Raw genomic sequence first — 24,139 nt, 5'->3', positions numbered from 1 at the left:
TCCACAGGGTATGAGTTCCAAGATGCCCAGTGGGTGTCTGAAACCAAATATAGTGCCGAACCCAATGTATACTATGTTTTTTTTTTTTAATATATTTTATTGATTTTGTACAGAGAGGAAGGGAGAGAGATAGTTAGAAACACCGATGAGAGAGAGTCATCAATCAGCTGCCTCTTGCACACCCCCTACTGGGGATATGCCCGCAACCAAGGTACATGCCCTTGACCGGAATCGAACCCGGGACCCTTCAGTCCCCAAGCCGACGCTCTATCCATTGAGCCAAACCGGTCTCGGCCTATGTTTTTTTTTTTAATGTACATACATACCTATGATAAAACTTAATTTATAAATTCAGCACTGTATGATATTAATAACCAACTAATAATGAAATAGAACAATCATAATAATATACTATAATAAAAGTTATGTGAATGTGGCATTATTAAGTAAAATAAAAGTTAATGTGAACATAAGCAGTGTGATACTGTCACAGTCAACCTGCTAATCAAGATGGCAACTAAATAACTAACAGGCTGGGAGAGTATACAGATTGGGTATGCTGGACAAAGGGATGATTCAAATCTTGGGCAGAATGGAGTGGAATGCCAAGAGATTTTATCATACAACTCACAATGTGCAATTTAAAACTATTGAATTATTTATACAGATTAGGAAAGCAGGACTGAACTGTTTTTTACCGATGTCATGATTGTCTTATGTAGAAAATTTAAAAGAATTGATAAAAACAATCTATTTGAACTTTAGTGAGGTTTCGGAATAAGAGGTTAATACACAAAAGTCTATTGCTTTCCTAAATACCAGCAATGAGCAAATGTCTTTTGAAACTAAATACAACATACCATGTACATGAGCAGCCTACAAGATGAAACACTCATGTTAACAAAATATTTACAAGATCTATAGAAAGAAACCTACAAAACTCTAATGTCAGGAATCAAAGAAGAATTAAATAAATAAAATAATATTTAATGTTCATAAAGGAAGATACTGTTGTGAAGATGACAGTTCTTTCCAATTTGATCTAGAGAATGAAGGCATTCCCTATCAGATCCTCAGCAAGTTATTTTGTGGCCATTGACAGAGTGATTCAAAAATTTATATGGAAAGGGAAAACATCTACAATAGCCAACACATTTTTGAAGGAGAACAAAATTGGAGGACTGACATTATGGAGGAATTCAATATTTACTACAAAGGTGCAGTAATTAGGAGAGTTTGATATTGGCAAAAATATAGACAAATAAATCAATGGAATAGAAAAGACAGCCCAGAAATAGGTCCACAGAAATGTAGTCAACTAATCTTTAATAAAGGAGTACAGGCAATACAATTCAGAAAAGATAATTTTCTCATAATTTGGTCTGAACAACTGGATATCCACAAATTTAAAAAAAGAAGAAGAAAAATCTAAAGACAGTCCTTAAATTCTTCACAAACATGAACTAAATATAAAACTCAAAACTATAAAAAGCACTTAGAAGATAATATAGGGAAAATCTAGATGTCTTTAGGTTTGGCAATGGTGTTTAGATAAAACAACAAAGGCAAGATCCTTGAAAGAAAGGATTGATAAGCTGGACTTTATTAAAATTAAAAATATCTGCTTTACAAAAGACACTTTCAAGTGCCAAAAAGACAAACCGCTGGCTTGGTCAAAATATTTGCAAAATACATATCTTGGAAGGAACTGCTTTCTAAAATATAGAGGGAACTTAAAATTCTAGGAGAAAAACCAATTAAAAAATGGGCCGGACATCTGAACATACACCTCACCAAAGAAGATATACAAATGGCAAATAAGAATATAAAAATACTACACATCATATGACATCAGTAAGATACCACTATACACCTATTAGAATGGCCAAAATCTAGAACATTGTCAACAGTAAATGCTGGAAAAGATGTGGAGCAGCAGGAACTGGTGGGAATGCAATTGCTGGTGAGATTACATTGCTGATGGGAATGATAAATGATTTGCTACATCAGAAGACATTTACTATTTTATAAACATACTCTGAATATACAATGCCTTAAATCATGCTCCTTGGTATTTTTCTTAAATAGCTGAAAGCTTACATCTACATGAAAACCTGTATACAAAAGTTTATGGACGATTTGTTTATAATTGCTATATCATGGAAGCAGCCAAGATGTCCTTTAGAAGATGAGTGGATAGATTTTGTTACACTCTGACAGTGGACTGTTATTCAGCACCAAAAATAAATGAGCTATTAAGTCATTGATAGATATCCCAGAGACCTTAAAATCTTTATTACTAAGTGAAAGAATCCAGTCTCAAAAGGTTACATATGGTATCATTTCAACTGTGATATTCTGAAAAAGGCAAAACTATGGATGTAATAAAAAGATCAGTGGTTTCAAAGGGATGTGGTGAGAGAGAGATGAATAGGAAGACTACAGAGGATATTTAAGGCAAAGATTCTTCTCCATATGATACTATATAAGGGAGGGTGTTAGATATAAATATTTGTTCAAACGCATAGAATGTACACCACTATAAAGGACCTGTAATGTAAACATTGGGCTTTGTATTATAATGATGTATCATTGTAAGTTCCTCAATTGAGACAAATGTACCACTATAGTGAAGAATGTTGATAATGGAGGAGATTATGCATGAATGGGGCAGAGGATATGTTGGAAATCTATACACTTTCTGCATCTCAATATTTCTGTGAATGTAAAATTTCTCTAAAAAAAAAATCTATACTAATAATAGATGGATATGCAAATTGTCTGGATGTTGTCACTGTAATAGTAATGACCAAACAGCAGGTACGTGGGGCTACAAGGCCAGCAAGGTGGATTAGTGAGGGATGACCAAACAACTGAACAGCAGGCTGTTTGAGGCATCCAGACTTGCTGGGGGGGGGGGGGGGGGTGTTGTGAGGGACAATCAAATGACTGAACAGCAGGCTGCATGGGGCAACCAAGCTGGCAGGGGGATTAATGAGGGATGACCAGACAACTGAACAGCAGGTTGCATGGAGTGACCAGGCCAGCAGGGGGGCACTTGGGGGCAACCAGGTAAGTGTGGGGGGGCAGTTAGTGGTGACCAGGATGGCAGAGGTTGCAATTGGGGGTGACCAGTTCAGCAGGTGGTCAGTAAGGGGTGACCAGGCTGGGTGGCAGTTGGGGGTTACCAGGCTGACATGGGCATCAGTTGTGGGTGATCAGGCCATCAGGGGGGCAGTTGTGGGTGACCAGGTCGGCAGGGAGGCAGTTGTGGGCAACCATGACAGCAGGGCAGCATTTGTAGGTGACCAGGCTGGCAGAGGGGGGCATTTGGGAGTCACCAGGCTGGCGGGGGGGGAGGCAGTTAGGAGCAACCAGGCCAGCAGGTGGTGGGGGCAGTTAGGGGCGATCAGGCTGGCAGACAGGTGAGCAGTTAGGAGCCAGTGGTCCCAAATTGTGTAAGGGCCTAAACTGGCAGTCGGACATCCCGAGGGGACTCAGATTGGAGAGGGTGTAGGCTTGGATGAGGGGACCCTCCCCTTCCTCCCCCCTACCCCGTGCATGAACTTTGTGCACTGGGCCTCTAGATTATTAAAAAGATAGAATTTTATTTCCATTTCCCTAATAGCTAGTGAAGTTGAGCATCTTTTCATATATCTGTTGGCTATTTGTATGGGAAAAGGTATCTGTTTAGGCCCTCTGCTCATTTTTAATTGCTGTGTGTGTGTGTGTGTGTGTGTGTGTGTGTGTTGCTGTTGAATTATATGATTTCTTTATATATATTTTTTAAATATATATTTTATTGATTTTGTACAGAGAGGAAGGGAGAGAGATAGTTAGAAACATCGATGAGAGAGAGTCATCGATCAGCGGCCTCTTGCACACCTCCTACTGGGGATATGCCTGCAACCAAGGTACATGCCCTTGACCGGAATCGAACCCGGGACCTTCTGTCCCCAAGCCGATGCTCTATCCATTGAGCCAAACCGGTTTCGGCAATTTCTTTATATATTTTGAATATTAACTCCTTATTGGAGGTGCTGTTCACAAATACCTTCTCCCATTCAATTGGTTGTCTTTTTGTTTTGTTGATGGTTTACTTTGCTGTGCAGATACGTGTTAGTTTGGTATACTTACATTCATTTATTTTTGCTTTTACTTTGCTTGCTTTTGAGATCCTCTTTAAGACCAAGGTCAATAAGTTTTGTACCTATGTTTTATTTTATGCATTTTATTGCTTCGGGTCTTATATTTAGGTCTTTAATCCATTTTGAGTTAATTTTTATTTATGGTGACAAATAGCAGTTTAATTTCAATCATTTGAATGTGTCTTTCCAGTATTCCCAGCAGCATTTATTGAAGAGGCTTTCTTTTCTCCATTGTATGTTTTTGGCTCATCTTTGAAAATTATTCACTTATTTATATGTGAGTTTATTTCTGGGCTCTCAGTCCTGTTCCATTGATCAGTGTGTCTTGTTTTTCTGCCAATACCATGCTGTTTTGATAATTTTCATATTGTATCATAATTTGAAGTTAGCGATGTGATACCTTTGGCTTTGCTCTTTTATTTGTTTACTAGAGGCCTAGTGAACGAAAATTGTTCACAGTATGGTCCCTAGCGGCTGCTGGCTGCCAGCTGCTGGCTGGGGCCTCCCTTCCCCTGACTGCCTGCCACTGCTGCTGGCCAAGTTGGGGACTGCCGGGTGGAGAGGCTTCGGGCTGTTGGCCGAGCGGCCCTGCCCCCTGGTCAAACTCCCAGTAGAACTTCCAGTTGAGGGGACAGTTTGCATATTAGGCTTTTATTATATAGGATTTTTAAAATCCTCACCCAAGGACATGTTTATTGATTGGAGAGAGAGTGAAAGAGAGACACAGAGATCCATATGAGAGAGAAACCAATTGGTTGCCTCCCATACATGCTCCCACCGGTGATTGAACTTGCAACCTAGATATGTGCCCTGACTGCTAATAGAGGCCGCAGTCATTTTGTGTGAAAGACAATATTCCCACCAACTGAGACACCTAGCTAGAGATCAGCTTAACTTTTTATCATTTTTCTCAGGATTGCTTTGGCTATTTGGCATCTTTTGTGGTTCCATATCAATCTGGTGACTTTTTTGTTGTTGTTTTTCTTTAAAAAATGCCATTGGGAGTTTGATGGAGATTACATTGAATCTGGGTATTGCAAATCAAAACCACAATGAAATACCACTTCATACTTGTTGAAATAGCTATTAACGAGACAAGTAATACATTTTAGAGAGGTTGTGTTGAAAAAGAAACCCTCATTCACTGCTGGTGGGAAAGTAAACTGGTACAACCACTACAGAAAATAAGTATGGAGGCTCCTCAAAAAATTAAAAATAGAGTTACCATATAACCCACCAAACCCTCCTCTGTGTATCTACTAGAAAAATTTGAAAACATTTATTTGCATAGATATATACACCCCCTATGTTCGTTACAGCATTATTTTCGGTGGCCAAGACATGGAGACAATGGAACTGTCCTGTGATAGAGGAGTAGATAAAGAAGATGTATATATATATATATATATATATATATATATATATATATATATATATATATATATACACACACACACACACACACACACACACAGTGGATTACTACTCAGCCATTAGAAAAGATAAAATACTGCCATTTGCAACAACATGGATAGATCTTGAAAATATGCTAAATGAAATAAATCAAATAGGAAAAAGTCTAGAACTATATGATTTCATTCATATGTGGGATATAAAACAGAAAGCAACAAATGAAAAAACAAGAAAAATAATAACTCAGACACAGACAATAGTATGGGAAGGGTGTTGGGGGTTAGTAAATGGTAAAGGGGGTAAATATATGGTGGCAGAAAATGATTTGACTTTGGGTAGTGGGCACACAATGCAATATGCAGGTGACATATCAATGAATTGTACACTTGAAACCTGTGTAAATTTATTAACCAACTAGAGGCCTGGTACATGAAAATTCATGTGCTGGAGGGGGTCCCTCAGCCCTGCCTGCCCCCTCTATGGTCTGGTGCCCTCAGGGGCGGGAAGTGACACAGTGGTCAGGGGAAGGCGATTCCCTATCATACCTCTGCTGCTGCCACTGCCAACAGTGTAGGCCTCAGCTGGCCCTGGTTATCTGAGCCTTGGGTGGCCCTGAGCAGTAGAGCAACCACCATCTGAGGCTTGCCAGTGCCTCTACCCACCCCTGGGTGGCTGGGGCACTGAGGGGACTGGGTGCCGCCATCTTGTGGCTGTGGGTACCAACATCTTTGATGGCATTGCAGTCAATTAGCATATTCCCTCCTTATTGGCTGTGGGCACCGCCATCTTTGAGATGGCATGAGGGTCAATTATATCACTCTTTATTAGATAGGATATTCTTTTATTGTCTCAAGGATAGTTTTTAAAAAATTTTTGTACTTAATTACCATTAAAATGCAAAATTGAAATGTTATAGATATTTTAAACTAAGATATTCTAAAAATGTTTAAAATTTAAGTTTTTGTCTTGCTGGCAATATATAAAAATAGAAAATAATTGTATATTTTATTGTTTTATGTTTAAAAAGTATAAGAATTATCTATGAGCATATATCTATTAATAGTTTTTTTAATTTATTTACTTCTCATAGTATTGCAAGCACCAGTGAAATTATCTAAAATTCAATTTATATTTGACATCCCACCGTATGCTGTGAGGTATAAGAAAAGGGTCTCAAAAACTCAGGTATGTATAAAGAATTGATGTAGTTTATAATTGCTTTTCTGATTATGATTTTTAGTTTATTGAGTTATTATGAAGCATATGTTATAAAGGAGTCTCTGATTTTTAGATAACTTGCATATACAATACATATAAGTATAATTTGCATACTTACATGCATATATATCTTATTTCTCAGAAGTATGTATATATAGGGTGGGACAAAAGTAGATTTACAGTTTGTATGAAAAATAATACAATAATTAATAAATAAAGAAGAATAAACTGTGTTTTGCATATTCATAACTGTAAATATACTTTTGTCCCATCTTGTATCTTGTATGTTATGTATATATGTATACTAGAGGCCAAGTGCATAAAATTCGTGCACAGAAGGGGGGTTGTCACTCAGCCCAGCCTGCACCCTCTCCAATCTGGGACTCTTCGGGGGATGTCTGACTGTTGGTTTAGGTCATATCCCACTGGCTCCTAACCACTTGCCTGCCTGCCTGATTGCCCCTAACCACCTCTGCATGCTAGCCTGAACACCCCCTAACCCCCTCTACCTTCCAGCCTGATTGCCCCCTAACTGTCTCTGCCTGCTGGCCTGATTGCCCCCTAACTGCTCCCCTGACAGCCTGATCACCCCTTAACTGCTCCACTGCCTGCCTGATCGCCCCAACCGGCTCTGTCTCAGCCTCTGCCACTGTGACTTTGTCTGAAAGGATGTCCAGAATGATGTCCAGAAGGTCGTGCAGTCCAATTATCATATTATGCTTTTATTAGTATAGATGTGTGTTTTTTTCCCCTCAGAGGTAATTGTCAAATTACAAACACATATAAAGGCATTTATTTTATTTTAGAGGCCTGGTGCATGAAATTTGTGCATGGGCTGGTTTCCCTCAGCCCAGCCTGCACCCTCTCCAATCTGGGATCCCTCTCACAATCCAGGACTTTTGGCTCCCAACCATTTTCCTGTCTGCCTGCCTGCCTTATTGTCCCTAACCACTTCTTCCCTCCAGCCCGATCACCCCCTAACCACTCCCATGCCAGTCTGATCAATGCCTAAATGCTCCCCTTCCAGCCCGATTGCCCCTAACTGCTCTCTCCTGCCAGCCTGGTCACCCATAACTGCCCTCCCCTGCTGGCCTGGTCACCCCTGACTGTCTTCCCCTGCTGATCTGGGTCCCCCCCCCCAACTGCCCCTTCCTACTGGCCTGGTCACCCCTAACTGCCCTTCCTTGCCAGCCTGGTCACCCCCAACTGCCCTCCCCTGCAGGACTGGTTTCCCCTAACTTTCCTCCCCTGCTGGCCTGGGTCTCCCCCAGTTGCCCTCTCTTGCAGGCCTGGCCGCCCCCAACTGCCGTCCACTGCCAGCCCAGTCACCCCTAACTGCCCTCCCCTGCAGTCTGGTCCCTCCCAACTGCCCTCCCCTGCAGGCCTGATGGCCCAAACCTCCCTCCATTGCAGTCCTGGTCCCTCCCAACTTCCCTTCCCTGCTGGCCTGATCACCCACAACTGCCCTCCTCTGCTGGCCATCTTATGGTGGCCATCTTTGAATACATGGGGGTGGCCATCTTGTGTGTTGGAGTGATGGTCAATTTGCATATTATTTATTATATAGGATATGTATATATTTATTAAGATTATTCAAAATATTTTAATGCAATTAATTAATCACTCTCTCCTTGTACAAGTGGGAACTATGATTAAAATTAATGTGAAGTCTGGCTAGTGTGGATCGGTGGTTGAGCATTAGCCTATGAGCCACATTGACTGGGCTAAAGTACAATTTAGATGAGAGTCTTCTTCCTTGATTGGCAAAGGACTTACATTTGACTCAAAGAAAAGGAACTGTGACTCTAATATACTACTTGGATTAGGGATGAATGATATTTATAGTTAGAATAAAATATATACTCCAGAGAAGTCAAGATTTTTATGTAGCAGAATTAAAATGTGATCATATATAACATCCTATATAATAAAACATAATATGCAAACAATTGTCACATTCTCACACATAACAACTGATCAACAGGAGGCTGCATGTGCAGCAGGCATACGTGGGTCCGTGGGTCAGCGGGCTGTGTGTGCAGCGAGGTGTGTGAGGATAGGCGGGGCTGCGTGCATGCCTGATCACTAGGAGATGCATTAAACACCTCTAGGTCTCTCTGCCACCCCCCCTCCCCCGAGCCCTTGTGGGCAGTGGAGGCTCCCTCCCGGCCCCCAAGGGATGTGGCAGCTCCCGCATTCCTTCCATGGAAGTGGCTTGGCTCCTGTGGGTGCACAGTGGCTCCTGCTGGCTCCTGTGGGCATGCTGCATCTCTTGCCAGCTCCCACAGAAGTGGCAGTTGGCCTACTGTCCGCAATTTCATGCACTGGACCACTAGTCTATATGATAAAAGTCTAAGTGACCATTACAGTAGAACGACTGGTTGCTGTGATATGCACTAATCACCAGGGGCTAGATGCTCTACACAGGAACTGCCCAGTGGTGGTCAGTGCACTTCCACAGATGGAGTAATACTTTCAACAATAAAGATAAATTTGAAAAAGAAAAACAGAGCCTGGCTGGCATGGCTCAGCAGTTGAGCATCAACCTATGATCCATGAGGTTGGGTTGCAATTCCCGGTCAGGGCACATGCCCAGGATGCGGCTCAGTCTCTGGGGTGTATGCCTATAGTGGATGTGCTGGCTCATGTGATAATTTTATGCTTTACTTTTTGAGAAACCACCAAAGTGTTTTCCAGTGAATTCTTTTCTGTTAGTCACTTACCCTTATGTTTTTCATTGTTCAGTTCTTCTATAAATACTTATCCTTCTCTGTTTGGTTGTGTCAATTATGATGTTCTCTGAGAGATATAAAAAGGAAATGATACCTCCAACCTTTGATGAGATGAGATGCTACTTGAAACAGCATGCAAAATAGCTGCTGTTTATTTTTGTTCTTTTTGTCTGCAACTTGCCAGGAAATGTTTATTTAAAGACCCTCATGTTCCCAGAATAGTAGTGCACAGATTCATTTGTGGTTTCTTTCTATTCTGCCTTCAGCTTGACAAATGGCCCCATTCTTGTATTCAACTTGATGATGATGATGGTGATGATGATTTAGTGGTGATATCACAGCTTGTAAGGTGTATTCCTAGTGCAAGGCACCATGCTAAGAGGTTTACATGATATTTAATCTTCATAATATACTTCTGAAATGGATATTTTATTTTTTAACTTTTTTTTAATTATTTCAAAGAGGAAGGGAGAGGGAGAGAGAGATAAAACATCAATGATGAGAGAAAAATCATTGATAGGCTACATACCCCTCACTGAGGTTAAAGCCTGCAACCCGGGCATGTACCCTGAATGAAAATCGAACTGTGACCCCCTGGTTCATAGGTTGACACAAAACCACTGAGCCATACAGGCCTGGCTGAAATGGATATTCTATATCTTTTTCACTTGTCCAGAACAAGGTTTAAATCAGTGAAGAAATTTTACCTTGCTGAAGGTTGACAGGACAGCAGGAAGGTGCAGCTATGTTGGGGCCTCCCATTCCTTGGAAAGGTTAATATATACTCAAATGTGGTTCTTTAGATCAAGTTTGTCCTACTGGACAATCTTGGTATTTGAAAACCAAGATTATGCCATATCAAATAAAAAGTGGGAAAGAAGAAAGCCTTAGACAAAACCACTATGTAGTTTAAAATTCTATACCTAAAAAATATATGGGAAAGAAATGACCACAAAAGCAGCATGCCATGACCTTCTAAATTATTTCATATTTAAGTGTAATATTTGTTATAAGTAACAGTAGGAAGCTTATTTATTTTAACTTTAGTATGATGCTTTAATATTGTCCCTTATACATGTATATCTTAAACCTACAAATTGTATAGTAAGGATCATCAGCTTTTAGATCCTCAAGATAAAAAATTCTTCCTCTTCAACATTCATCATGGTTGTAGTTTTTCAAATGTGGAAACTATTTTGCGTCTCAGTGGATTTTCTTTGCTGCATTTGGTGCCAAGGGAAATCACTGATTGCTTAAGCAATGGTGGTATAAACTGTAACATTCCCTTAAATGAAAGCATGAATGTTCATAGCATAGTAACAGGCAACTCTATTTTATGAAATATTGTAGGTTTTCACAAAGTGCTTATAGATTTTAACATGATTAATATAGGTGTTAGAGGCACCTCTCATCAACACCAGAGAGGTATTGCTAGACATCCCCCTAAGTTAATGGGAGAGGGTTGTTCCTAACCTCAATCCTTGTCTTCTCATATAAAGGAATTTATGCAAGATACTTTGATTGCATTGTATAAAGCCAATTTATTAAAGCATGCACTTTTATTAAAGAAGGAGAGCAAGCAAACCTATAAATCTTGCTTATGAAGCAGAGATGGGTTCTCAGCAAATCTAAAGAGTGAGTTGGGTGGGGACCTGAGGTATTGTATACTTTCCTGTCTATAGGTTTCAAAATGCCTTTGCTGAATATTTTGGTACAGATTGATTCTCAAGGTCCCTTTTTTTGCTGTAGCCTTCCCAGAATTCCTGAGAAGTACCTAGCTATTAAACCCTATGTTTGTTAGTTAGCTCCTCTTATTCAAACAGCCCCTCTGTTCAAACTGAAAGACAAAAATAAGCTATTGTACTTTCAAGACTGCATTCTTGCATCTCCCTCCTCCCTGCTGTTTACAACTCAGAGATAATTCCCACCAAGGAGTTTCTAGTTATTAGAAAGTGCCCTTCCTCCTTCCACATCAAGCCTCTTGATCTTTATAACTTTTGCTCTAAGAATGTTTTACAGGCTAGGGAAAATAAGACATCTCCCTAGGACATCTGCAGGACTAAATCCTGGGGTGGAAGAAACACTTAAAAAAAACTATAACTTTTCAAGACAGCCCCTGATGCCTGCTCAACTTCAGTGCAACACAAACCTCTCCCTTCCTTGTCACCTACCAATAGCCTCTGCTTAAAAGAGCAGGCTGCCATTTATGTGTTGCCAAGTATTGATTAGCAATACTTGGCACTTTCCCTTCATGGGAAGTAAAATAAATTCCCTTTATGTATCTCTTCTTTTAGTTGTGAGTTCTTCCACAGCCATTGTCACTAGCCAAACCTAACAATAGAAGATTTAGAAAGAGAAAAAAAAAAAAGGCAATTCATTAGATAAGAAATACAAATGGCCAGTAGGTAAATTGAAATCTGTTCAACCTCTAGTTGTCAAAAAATGTACACTAAAATGAGATATAAATTTTATTTATTTATTTATTTATTTATTTATTTATTTATTTATTGTTGAATAGGTGTATGCATATGGCACAACATTTTAAAATATATAATTATACAATAGAAAGTATATTTCTCTCCTATGCTATCCTCCAGCCATTCCATTCTCCTCTCCAAAATCAATTATCATTACCATTTTTTTTTATGGACCACTTTAATGGTTGTCCATGAACATGGGAATGTGTATAAATATACATTTACACATGTATGTGTTTTATATATATTCATGTGTGTACAGATTTTTGTGTGAACATAAATTTTCTGTTCACATAAGTAAATAAGAGTGGGATCACTGAGTCATAGGGTAGGTCCATGCTTAACATTACAAGAAACTCAAACTGTCCTCCAAAGGGGCTGCTCCATTTTGTATTCTCATATCATGAATGAAGGTTTTTGTTACTCTGCATCCTTGTTAGTTAGCAGCACTATTTTGATAGTTTAGGTTTAACTTAGTCTCTATCCTTTGTGTACTTTTCATAGTTGTTAATAAGCTATAAACACATTTGGATACCGTTTGTTTACCTAACAACCCTTTTAAAACATTGTATCTATGATTATAACTTTTAACTAGAGGGCCAGTGCACGAAATTTGTGCTTGGTAGGGTCCCTATTGGCTGCTGCCTGCCAGGGCCTCCCTTTCCTTGGTTGCCTGCTGCTGACACCCCCTGGTGGTCAGCTCATGTCTAACTCCTGATCAAACTCCCACCCATAGGAACAATTTGCATATTAGCCTTTTATTATATGGATGGCTTGACTTTGTGCATAGGCCAATCAAGTTTGCATGGTAATACCAACTAAATTTGTTATTGCATATTATAATTTTTATAAATTGCTTCTTTTATGTTTTATGTGTTAACAGTATATTATCTTACACAATTTCTCAAAAAAAAAAGTGGAGTGGTGTTTCGATATTTCTAATGCAGAGAAACTTTTCAAAGATGGCATATTCGAGTTTAATTTACTAAATGGGATTCTACAACCAAATGAAGAGTATAAAGTTTACTTAAGGTTTTGTCCAAGTAAGTAATTTTTCCTATACTTGTTGATATTTCAGTTTATTTTCACATATTGTTTTATCATGTATGCAAAAGTTTAACTTATTTGTTATGTGTTTTAAAAATTGTTTTAAGAAGTTTCTTAGTAGAATTTTATAGTAAGCATACTAAAAAAAAAAATCGCTGCCAAAGGTCCTCACCTTCTGGTATTCCTGCCATTGTAATCCTCTTTCCCATCAAATAAAGCTGATATATAACCCATGGGATAGTATGGATGTGATGGTGTGGGCCTTCCAAGGCTATGTCAGAAAAGGCATTGCATCATCTGGCTAGTACTCATAAATTGCTTGTTTTTGAGGAAGCTGGCCAGCATCTCCATTTATATTTCCACTTTCTTTCTGGTGTGGTTTTTTTAAGTTACATAAGTTTTGTATCTTTTTATAATTGGTCTGACAAATTTTCTCTCATTAAATATCTATTACAAAATTCGTGGCAGTTCTTACATAGTTATTGTTTAAAATAAACCTTAGTTTTGTTTTGTTTTTTTGTGTTTTTTTTTTCCCCCCAGTTTCTGAGAAAAGGCACGTAATTGACTTTTTCACTTCAGAGAATAGCTTTTTTTTTCAGTAAAGTTTTTTTTTAATTTTTAATAAATCTTTATTGCTCAGATTATTACAATTGTTTCTCCTCCCCCCCCATATCTCCCTTCCACCTTGTTTCCACCCCACCCTCTGCCCTCATTTTCCTCATTCATAGGTGTATGATTTTAGTCCAGTCTCTTCCTGCATCTCCCTCACCCTTTTCCCCCTGATAATAATCAACCCACTCCCTTTCTTTGTCCCTGATTCTATTATATTCATAGTAAAGTTTTATTTTTGCCCTGACTGAATTGTCGGCCACAGACTGAAGGGTCACAGTTTTGATTCTGGTCAAGGACATGTACCTTGATAGCAGGCTCAACCCCCAGTAGGGGGCGTGCAAGAGGCAGCTGATCCATGATTTTCATTCATTGATGTTTCTAACTCTCCATCCTTCTCCCTTCTCTGAAAAAATCAATAAAATAAAAATCTCATTTTATATGCATCATTATTGCTAATGAGCTTTTTTCCATTCCTTTAACTATCACGGTATAAATGGAATATATTTATATTTGATCTGGCACTTCTGTACCAAACTTCCATGGTTAGATCTGGAAGTTTTTCAAATATTATTCTACATTGTTTCCTAACAAAATAGTTTATAATATAAAATCATGGTAATTAATAAATTTGTCTTTTTACAATATTTATCTTTTGTCTTTCTCTTCCCCTTATTTTTCTCTATCCTCCTCCTAAATCTGTTACTACAATGTTACTACATTACAATGACATTACATTAAATTATAATTGTATTATAATTGTTACTGTAATCTCTCTGAATGTGTTATTATAATGGCAGTTAGTTTGAAATTTGATTCCAAAAGTTTTGCTTTGTATATTTAGATGTTATGAAAAGGTTGTCTATTATACCTTTCACAAATAAGTACAGGCATTTTAAAATAATGACTTTTTTCTACAAAATGCTACTTGTATAAATGATCTTTATGTGCTACATTGCCATTTTGTCTTCCTTTTTCTACCTTTTGCTGATATATCTCTTAATTTTCCATCTTTGTCTTTTAAATTTAGAATAAATATTGTAAACCAAAAGACCATAAGGTGAAATTCCTGTGTTGAGCACCTGCCCAATAGAAACCAAGATAGCACATGGGGAGTTTCTTCTACTATGAGGCATGTGCAGTAATAGCCAAGATAGCAAACATAGACTGAATGTGCTTAACCTGGGAAAAGGATTGGAATAGATAAGGGACACAAAACCCCAGGTGATCTAGGAAATTGATTGGTTAGTAGGAAGGTCAAGCACAAGCCTGCAAAGGACTGGGAAATTGATTTTTTTACAGAGAGGAAGAGATAGGGACAGAGAGCTAGAAACATCGATCAGCTGCCTCCTGCTCACACCCCCCCACCGGGGATGTGCCCGCAACCAAGGTACAGGCCCTTGACCGGAATCGAACCTGGGACCTTTCAGTCCACAGACCAACGCTCTATCCACTGAGCCAAACCAGTTTCGGCCATTTGTCATTATTAATAGGAAGTCCCTATTCCCTACCCTCTTCGGCCACTTCCCACTTTCCAAGGACTCCAGACTATTTGAATATGTAAAGGGCTTATTTGAACACATAAAAGCATCCAGTACATTGAAAACTAGTGGGTGTGATCAGTTCAGTGAATCCATTGCTTTTGCTTATGGTTCACAATGATGTCACTTTTGAAAACTGGTTTGTATCATCCAGAACACTCTTATTCTCTGCCCTGGTGATACCCTTAATGATACCCGATCCCAGCCAGGTCACTTTGGTGTTCAGTGCTTGAATTCTAAGATTATATATTGAAATCATACTGACCAGATCACATTTTCCTCATGATGATGCCATTTCTTACACAGAGTAACAAGAAAAGCATTTCAGGGATCCATGCATAGAAGGATGAGGTATAGTGGTAAGATTTATTGGGAAAAAATACAAGACTGCCCCCCAGGTGCCTAGTGTCTCATCCACAATCAGATGGCTCAGCTCTGTCTCACTATGGAATAACTCCTGCTTCTTGGGCCACAAACATGCTCTTGTCCTCACCAAGCCCATGAGGATGAGGCCCCAGAGATGCAGAACTTCTCTGTGTCTCATTTTCCCCATCTGCACATCCACCCCTAGTCTGCATTTGGGTCACAGCCTGTGCTGCACCTGGGCTCAGTGTGGCTGCTAAGCCTGCACAGCTGCTGTGGAGAGAGTGTATGGACGAATGGGCAAACAAACAAAACTCAGGTCTTTGTTAAGTTTTGATTTTATTATCTCCAGGTTTGGAAAGAGCAGGCTTTCTTTCAAACTAAACAGTCTCTTTCCTGGCTATTTGTGGGCTTATGCTGGGCTCTCCCCTGTGCCATCTTGGTCTCTACTGTGCAACCCTCAGCAAAGGAATTTCCCCTTTACTTGTTCTCCTTCCACGTGGCAACCTGCGTATGGGCCATTGTCCTCTGGGGAGATTGGAAAGTCAGTTCTTCCTGCCCACTTAGGGGAACAAAATGTTAATCCCCTTGGCAGGGTAATGCTACAATCCCCTGGGGTAAACTAGGAAACTCTAGCTTCCTAGTTAATCTTGCTTAATTAGATATCTGCTCCCTTCTCTTTCATTAATATCTAACTACCGTGTTTCCCCCAAAATAAGACATCCTCCGAAAATAAGACCTACTTACAGGTTTCCTTCTGAGTGAAATATAAGACATCCCCCGAAAATAAGCCCCCCCCCCAGGCTAAATATGAGAGATTTGGTCCACTGATTCTGAAAGAAATGCAGTCACAAGAAATTCACCAGGAAATTCAGGAATTGGATTGTTATGATGATGTTCCAGAAGATGATGACATGATTGTCTTTGAATAAATGAGTAAATTCTTGATACTGTAGGATTCACAGTTTGTCTGGTTTGTGTTGACAACTACCGTACTACCGTACCGTATACAGGTAATAAATTTCCTTTATTTTCATTTAACAATAAATGTGTACCGTATTCTTCTTCATGGAAAAATAAGACATCCTCTGAAAATAAGACCTAGCGCATCTTTGGGAGCAAAAATTAATATAAGACACTGTCTTATTTTCGGGGAAACAGGGTAGCTGCTTACACTAATACTTTGAGGCCTATATTTGGGAATTTAGGTCTAAAGGGCATTGGCAACTTGCTGTGATGGAACTTGTCCTCCAGGACTAACCTGCAGCCTTCTATGCTGATCCCTTTTCTCCAATACAGATTGCCTTTCCTCATAGTGAGCTGCTAACATGGGAATTTCCTGTTTTCCTACCAGGTGAAATTAGGCAGTTGACCCTGGCAGCCTTTCATAAACTTAAAATCTGTGAGAAAGCACATTCCTTTCATCTCAGCACATCCATTTCCCAGTAGTCCCCTGAAATCCTTATAGCAATTATCTGACCTCATTTTCATAATGCATGTACTAAAGGGATGGGTAGCTCCTATTAAGGCATAGAAAACAGGAAGTGAAAAAAAGAAGTCCTGTTGCACTGTTTTCTCAGGTATATGTGTTTTCCCATAATAATAAAAATCTACTTTAAGGAAACTTGGTCTATTTTTAGACAGAGTTCACTTTGAAAAAATTTTATTTCAACAGTTCCTCATTACATGTCTTAAGTTCCTTGGCAGGAGAAATCCAGTTTCTGGATAATCAATTCTGCTTAATTGAGCTGTACCTTCATAGTACATTTTAATATTTAGTAAGGTTTAAACTACTTAAATGTGGGGGGTTTTTTTGGTGTGTGAACTAATCTAAAATATTTATTTATTTTTTCATTAGCTCATCCTGTAAAATACACAGCTTATGTACCTGTACGTTTAAATAACAGTCCAGTTTGCTACCAAATGTTACATCTGACTGGAGAGCTAAAATTGCCCAAGTTATCGCTTGACCGTGCATTCATGTATTTTACCCCTGTTCCTTTGAATGTAGCAAGTGTGATGGATGTCAACATTTTACCTCAAAGTTATTACAGGTAAATGCTTAATGTGAATTTACCATACTTTCTTTGTGTGCTTTTTGTTTGTATTTGTTATGAGTCATGACAATGTCTAACTTGTTTCTGAAGTTGGAACTATTAAAATATTTAATTGTATATTTAAATTAAATTACAAAAAAAGGCTACTTAGTTACCTCACAGTTAGTCATTTAACTTTTTTTTTTAAATATATTTTATTGATTTCTTACAGAGAGGAAGGGAGAGGGACAGAGAGCCAGAAACGTCGATGAGAGAGAAACATCCACCAGCTGCCTCTTGCACACCCCCTACTGGGGATGTGCCCGCAACCAAGGTACATGCCCTTGACTGGAATCTAATCTGGGACCTTTCAGTCCGCAGACCGAGGCTCTACCATTGAGCCAAACCGGTTTCGGCTCATTTAACTTTTTGTAAGAATTACTGTTATGTCTCTATGGTGTAAGAAACAAGCTTTAAAACTCCAGGCATTAGTTTTCTATTGCTGTGTGACAAATTTACACAGACTTAGTGCCTTAAAACCTGAATTTGTTATCTCAGAATTTCTTTGGGTCAGGAGTCCAGGTCAGTTTAACTGTGTCCACTGCTCATGTGTGGGAGCCCCTTTCACGTCCTGCATGATTTAGGGTTCTGGTTTAAGGTTCAGGTTTTGGAGAAGGCTGAAAACGAATGAAAAAGAGACTTTGAAAAGATTTAATTTGGGAAATGGGAGCCAGGCGGTAGTCCATCTCTAGTGAGAGGACTACTACCCGCTCTGGCTTTTCCATCCCTTTTATTAAGATTAAAATTATAGGATACACCCATATGCCCTAGGCAGGAAATTCCAATAAATGCCAATCAGTGAATTTAGGAGTAACAGGTGGGGGCTTCTTCAACTACCAATATCTAGTAATTAGCTTTGACCCTTTGCAGTGTTTCCCAACCTTCTCTCATGATGAGAATCACCTGGTGGAGTTGTTAAAACACAGATTCCTGAATCCCAACTAAGAAGTGCTAAACTAGAATTTTTGAGAACATATAGGTAAAATTGCATACCTAACTTAGTGCTCTGTATATAAAATCTGTCTTAGAGCACTAGTTAAGTATACAATTTTACCTATATGTTCCCAAAAATTCTGGTTTAGCACTTCTTAGTTGGGATTCAGGAATCTGTGTTTTAACAACTCCACCAGGTGATTCTCATCATGAGAGAAGGTTGGGAAACACTGCTTTAGAGCAATTAAGGTTGACCCACCGTCTGAATTCCCTGTCCACAGCTCTCTATTATTAAAACAATGATCGGCTTCCGGCATTCATGGTCTCAATAAACAGAAACCATGGGATGGGCAGCAGTCTTCATCTGAGGCTAAGTTCTCTTCCAAGCTCCCTGGTTGTTGGCAAAATTTATAATTGTAGGTGTAGTACTAAGACACCATTTTCTTACTGGCAGTTGGCTGGGATCACTCTCAGCTCTTTTTTAAAAAATATATTTTTCCATTTATTTCAGAGAGGAAGGAAGAGGGAGAGAGAGATAGAGCATCAGTGATGAGAGATGTAATGGTTGATAATAACTGAAAATTATTCAAGTTGGAAAGCATAAGACAACTTATAGTTTCTCAGCTTGGCCTGCAAGATATAATGAGTGCTTACTTATGCCATGGAGCTTGGTCTAAATGTCATTTCGTGAGAGAGTATAGTTAAACTTTAACTTGAGAATTTTAGGATTTGCTATTCTTCCAAGACCCTACTTTATAGGTAGAAACTAACCTCTGTTGCTCAAATAAGAAATAGAAGTGGCTTAAATGATTTTGTGCTAAAATGCATTATTTATTTAAAAAATTTTTATCTAATATATGAATTAATATTTTAGTTTTTCACCTTTGAAATTAATGTATAAATATATCAATTTAAAAATGATCTCAAATCAAAAGTTGATTCTTGAAAAATATGGTACAATAAAATCAATAGCATTAATGACTTATCCAGTCAGTGACACTTAGATAATTAGTGACAGAATATGATCCCAGCCTGATTTATAAAATACTTTATATGTTTTATGCAATTAACCATATCGGTTTAACCTTGTCAAGTTGAGATCTTTCTTTACTTTTGCAAGTTAATTATCTGAATAATCTTCATTCTAATTAAAACATTATAAATATGGTTCCCATTTGTTAACACTTGTTATTTGCTATAGGAGTCTATACATATAATAAAATAAAGCAAAATAATATGGTTAAATAGTATAGATCACCAAAAGTTATCAAGTATTAATTAGATTTAAAAGTGAATACTACATACTATGTTATTCAAAATTACAAACATTTTAGATTGGCTGAATAATTTAGAGGTATATAGTGAAATATGTGAACATTAAGTGACATTTTTAGTAATGATTTAAAAATATTCATTACACATGTGTATAGTGCTTAAGAGTGTCCATATTTAAAAATACATTATGTGTGTATATTAACCTTTTAATATTTAGTCTACATGTGATAAAGCTCTAGATATTAAAGTAATTTTTGGTAAATTTTTGTCAGGATATATTTAAGGGCAATACTACTTACATCCTGGCTGTGGTGAAAAACACATTGTATTTAATCAGGTGTTTTAACCCTCTTTTTAATCTTTAGAGGACAAAAGGAACTTTTGATCATCTTATGTGGTTCTTTATTAAAATAACATTATACATCATATTATGACCAGAAAATTAAAGATTATACAAAATATCTTTAACTAGAGGCCTGGTGCACAAAATTTGTGCACAGAGAGGGGACTGTACCTCAACCCAGACTACACCCTCTCCAATCTGGGACCCCTTGAGGGATGTCCGACTGCCTGTTTAGACCAGATACCAGTAGGATTGGGCCTAAACTGGCAGTTGGACAGCCCTCTCACAATCCAGTACTTCTGGCTCCCAACTGTTCACCTGCCTGCCTGCCTTCCTGATTTCCCCTAACCACTTCTGCCTGCCAGCCTGATCACTCCCTAACCACTCCCCTGCCAGCCTGATTGATGTCTAACTGCTCCCTAGCTAGCCTGTTTGCCCCTAACTGCTATCCCTTGCAAGTCTGGTCACCCCTAACTGCCCTGCAGGCTTGATTATCCCCAACTGCCCTTCATTGCAGGCCTGGTCCCTCCCAACTGCCCTCCCCTGCTGGCCATCTTGTGGTGGCCATCTTGTGTCCACATGGGGGCAGGTTCTTTGACCACATGGACAGCCATCTTGTGTGTTGGAGTGATGGCCAATTTGCATATTACTCTTTTATTAGATAGGATAGAGGCCTGGTGCAAGGGTGGGGGCCAGCTGGTTTGCCCTGAAGGGTGTCCTAGATCAGGGTGGGGGTTCCCTTGGCGTGTGGGGTGGCCTAGGTGAGGTGCCTGTAGTTGTTTACAGGCTGGCCACGCCCCCGGCGACCCAAGTGGAGGCTCTGGTATCTGGGATTTATTTATCTTCTACAATTGAAACTTTGTAGCCTAGAATGGAGCCAAGCCGCCTGCTTGCTCTGTGGGGGCAGCCATTTCTGTTAGGATTTATGTATCTTCTATAATTGAAACTTTGAAGCCTGGAGGAGAGGCCAAGGCAGGCTAGGGCTTCAGAAGCTTGGCTTCTTTCTTTGCCGGGGGCAACCAGAGCTTCCTGCTCTTTCTAGCTTCCTGCTCTTTCTGCCACCATTTCTGTTTGGATTTATTTATCTTCTATCTTTGAAACTTTGTAGCCTTGAGTGGAGGCCTAGGCCAGTAAGGGCAGGTGGAAAGCTTGGCCTCCTTCATTGCCGGGGAAACCCAAGCCTCCCTCCTGCTCTCTGTGGCTGCAGCCATCTTGGTTGGGTTTATTTGCATATTTGCTCTTCATTGGCTGGTGGGCATGGCTTTTGGGTATAGAGGAGGTATGGTCAATTTACATATTACTCTTTTATTAGATAGGATAAGTGTGCATATTATCATAAATACTTGTTTTAATTTCTCTAATAATCCTAAAACAGAGGAAAACATATATAAAGCCAATTTCTTGAGTGCACTGAGCTAATTTTTTTTGTTTTTCAATTTCAAACAGAGAATCAAGTATAAAGGTTGTGATTCCCTCAGCAAGCCTTCTTGGTATTGATGGTGATACTGACCCTCTTACTGTGAGTTTTCCAAAAGGCACAGTCATTGAAGCCTCTCTTGATGGAGTTAACACTGAGCTCATCTGCCGCTTTAGCTTCATATCATCTAAACCTCTGACAATTGTCACTACTGTTCTTTTCTGTGATGACAGAAATTGCAGGTACAATATTTAATATTAGATTCTTTTGTTTCTGACAGTAAATAAGTAAAGGGTTATACTATTTTACACTATTGTAAAACGATAAAGGAGAGACATCTAAAATAATGATTTTGGACATAAGAATATTTTAAAAGTTCCAAATGCAGCATTGCTCTCATGAGACTCATCATAATAGTGGTTACCAGTGTAATGTATGCAACTAGGCTGTGTGAGTTTGAATCCTGGCTCTGTTAATTTTGGTGACGTTACCTAGTCTTCTACGGTTCTTAGTTTCCTCATCTATAAAATGGGGATAACCAATCTCATCCTTAATCATGAAAAATTTGTTGAGTTAATACTTATTGAGTAATTGGACAGGAATTGACACAAAGCAAATGTTAAATAAGTATTAAATGAGAGAAAGACATATCAGTATAATGAGTTTCTAAAATGTTGATTGCTGCTTTAACAGGCTCAGAAAAAGTCAAATACAACTTGGTAGAATACCTTTTAATTTCTTAACCTTTAAGAAGCCTAAATCCCCCTTTTACATTATACCCTGAGGTGATTTCATTTACCAGTGAAAAAAGGCTAAGGTGTACAGCAGTAAAATTTGTTAAAAATGTTTGTTGTGTGAAGCATTAGAGAAAATTGTATACTAAAGATTTATGTCAATATTCTTATTCTATGTGGTACTTTTGTAACTTTTAGTGGGATTATTACTATATTATAATATATGTTATTAGTATACTATGTAACATATACTATAGGCCTGGTACACAGATTCATGCCCTGATGGGGCCCCTTGGCCTGGCCTGTGGGGATGGGGCTGAAACTGGCCCAGTGCACATATTTGTGCACCAGTGGGATCCCTCAGCCTGTCCTGCAGGGATCAGGCCAAACCTGACTGTCTAACATCCCCAAGGGATCCCAGATTGCAAGAGGGTGTAGGCCAGGCTGAGAGACCCCACTGGTGCATGATCTGGGCCAGGGAGAGACTGCGGAAGGGCTCTAGAGCATGGCCGGCCTGTCTCTCCCAGTCCCAATTGGCTGGACCCCAGTAGCAAGCTAACCTACCAGTCAGAGTTTCTGCCCCCTGGTGGTCAGTGCACATAATAGCAACTGCTCGAACTGTTGAACCAACATTTGGAAACTTAGCATATTGGGCTTTTATTATATAGGACTAGGGGCCCAGTTTATGAAATTTGTGCATGGGGGTGCTCACCCCGGCCTGCAACTTCTCCTTCCAGCCTGATTGTCTGATTGCCCCTAACCGCCTCTGCCTCAGCCCCCACCACTGTGGCTTTGTCTGGAAGGAAATTGGACATCCGGAAGATGGCCGGTTACCCAGTCTAATTAGCATATTACCCTTTTATTAGTATAGATAGTATATGGCTCATGTATAGTATACAGTATACAGTATATCTATACTAATAAAAGGGTATTATGCTAATTAGACCAGATGTCCTTCCAGACAACCTCTGGACAAAGCCAGGGCTGTGAGGGAAGCCTGGGTCCCAAGTGCCAGAGGGCAGCTGGTGCCAGCAGCTGGGAAAAGGAAGGCCTACTCTTGCATGAATTTCATGAGTCTGGCCTCTAGTAATATATAATATTACTATTATCTATATACTAGGTGTACCAGTTAAACATGCGGATTTTTTTTAATAGATGGAGTTACACATATATTGATATATATGCAATTTGATATGTATGCTATTTTGTTGTATTGACAGCAAGCTTAAAAACTTCATATGTCAAATTTGCAGAAGGTGTTAACATCATAGATATTTTTATGCTTAAAAATTTTTTGTTGTGATGGTAAATGGGATTGGTTTTTATTCTCTCTTTCTGTAAGTTCATTATTGGTGTAAAGAAATGCCATAGATTTCTTGGCATTAATTTTGTATCCTACTACATTGCCGAATTCACTTATTAAGTCTAATAATTTTTTGATGGAGTCTTTAGAGTTTTCTATGTACAGTATCAGGTCATCTGCAAATAAGGAGAGTTTTACTTCTTTTCCAATTTGGATTCCTTTTTATTTCTTCTTCTTGTCTAATTGCAATGGCTAGTACTTTCAGTACTATGTTGAATAGGAGTGGTGAAAGTGAGCATTCCTGTCGTGTTCCTGTTCTTAGTGGAAATGGTTTTAGTATTTGCCCATTGAGTATGATGTTGGCTGTAGGTTTGTCATATAAGGCTTGAGCTTGGAAGTGTTCCTTCCTCTTGAATTTTTTGAATAATCTGAGGAGTATAGGTTTTAGTTCTTCCTTGAATGCTTGGTTTAACTCCCCTGTGAAGCCATC

At 39.0% G+C, this 24,139-nt stretch overlaps 1 protein-coding gene across 1 annotated transcript in view; it reads left to right on the top strand.

Annotated features, from left to right (window-relative positions):
• The window catches only part of CFAP47 (cilia and flagella associated protein 47), a gene marked incomplete at both ends in the record, with an annotated part of 384,890 nt that overhangs the window by 96,147 nt on the left and 264,604 nt on the right, over positions 1-24,139 (top strand). Inside the window, 5 exons of the mRNA XM_084869970.1 lie at positions 6,652-6,746; positions 9,778-9,855; positions 12,872-13,031; positions 17,407-17,602; positions 21,642-21,854. Of these exons, the coding sequence (XP_084726096.1) occupies positions 6,652-6,746; positions 9,778-9,855; positions 12,872-13,031; positions 17,407-17,602; positions 21,642-21,854 (742 nt within the window). The remainder of the gene's footprint in view (positions 1-6,651; positions 6,747-9,777; positions 9,856-12,871; positions 13,032-17,406; positions 17,603-21,641; positions 21,855-24,139) is intronic.

The sequence above is a fragment of the Pipistrellus hanaki genome, assembly GCF_964339955.1.
Source record: "Pipistrellus hanaki genome assembly, chromosome: X".
Taxonomy (NCBI): domain Eukaryota; kingdom Metazoa; phylum Chordata; class Mammalia; order Chiroptera; family Vespertilionidae; genus Pipistrellus; species Pipistrellus hanaki.
Note: the sequence above shows the minus strand (reverse complement) of the source record. Positions and strands in the feature narration are given on the sequence as shown.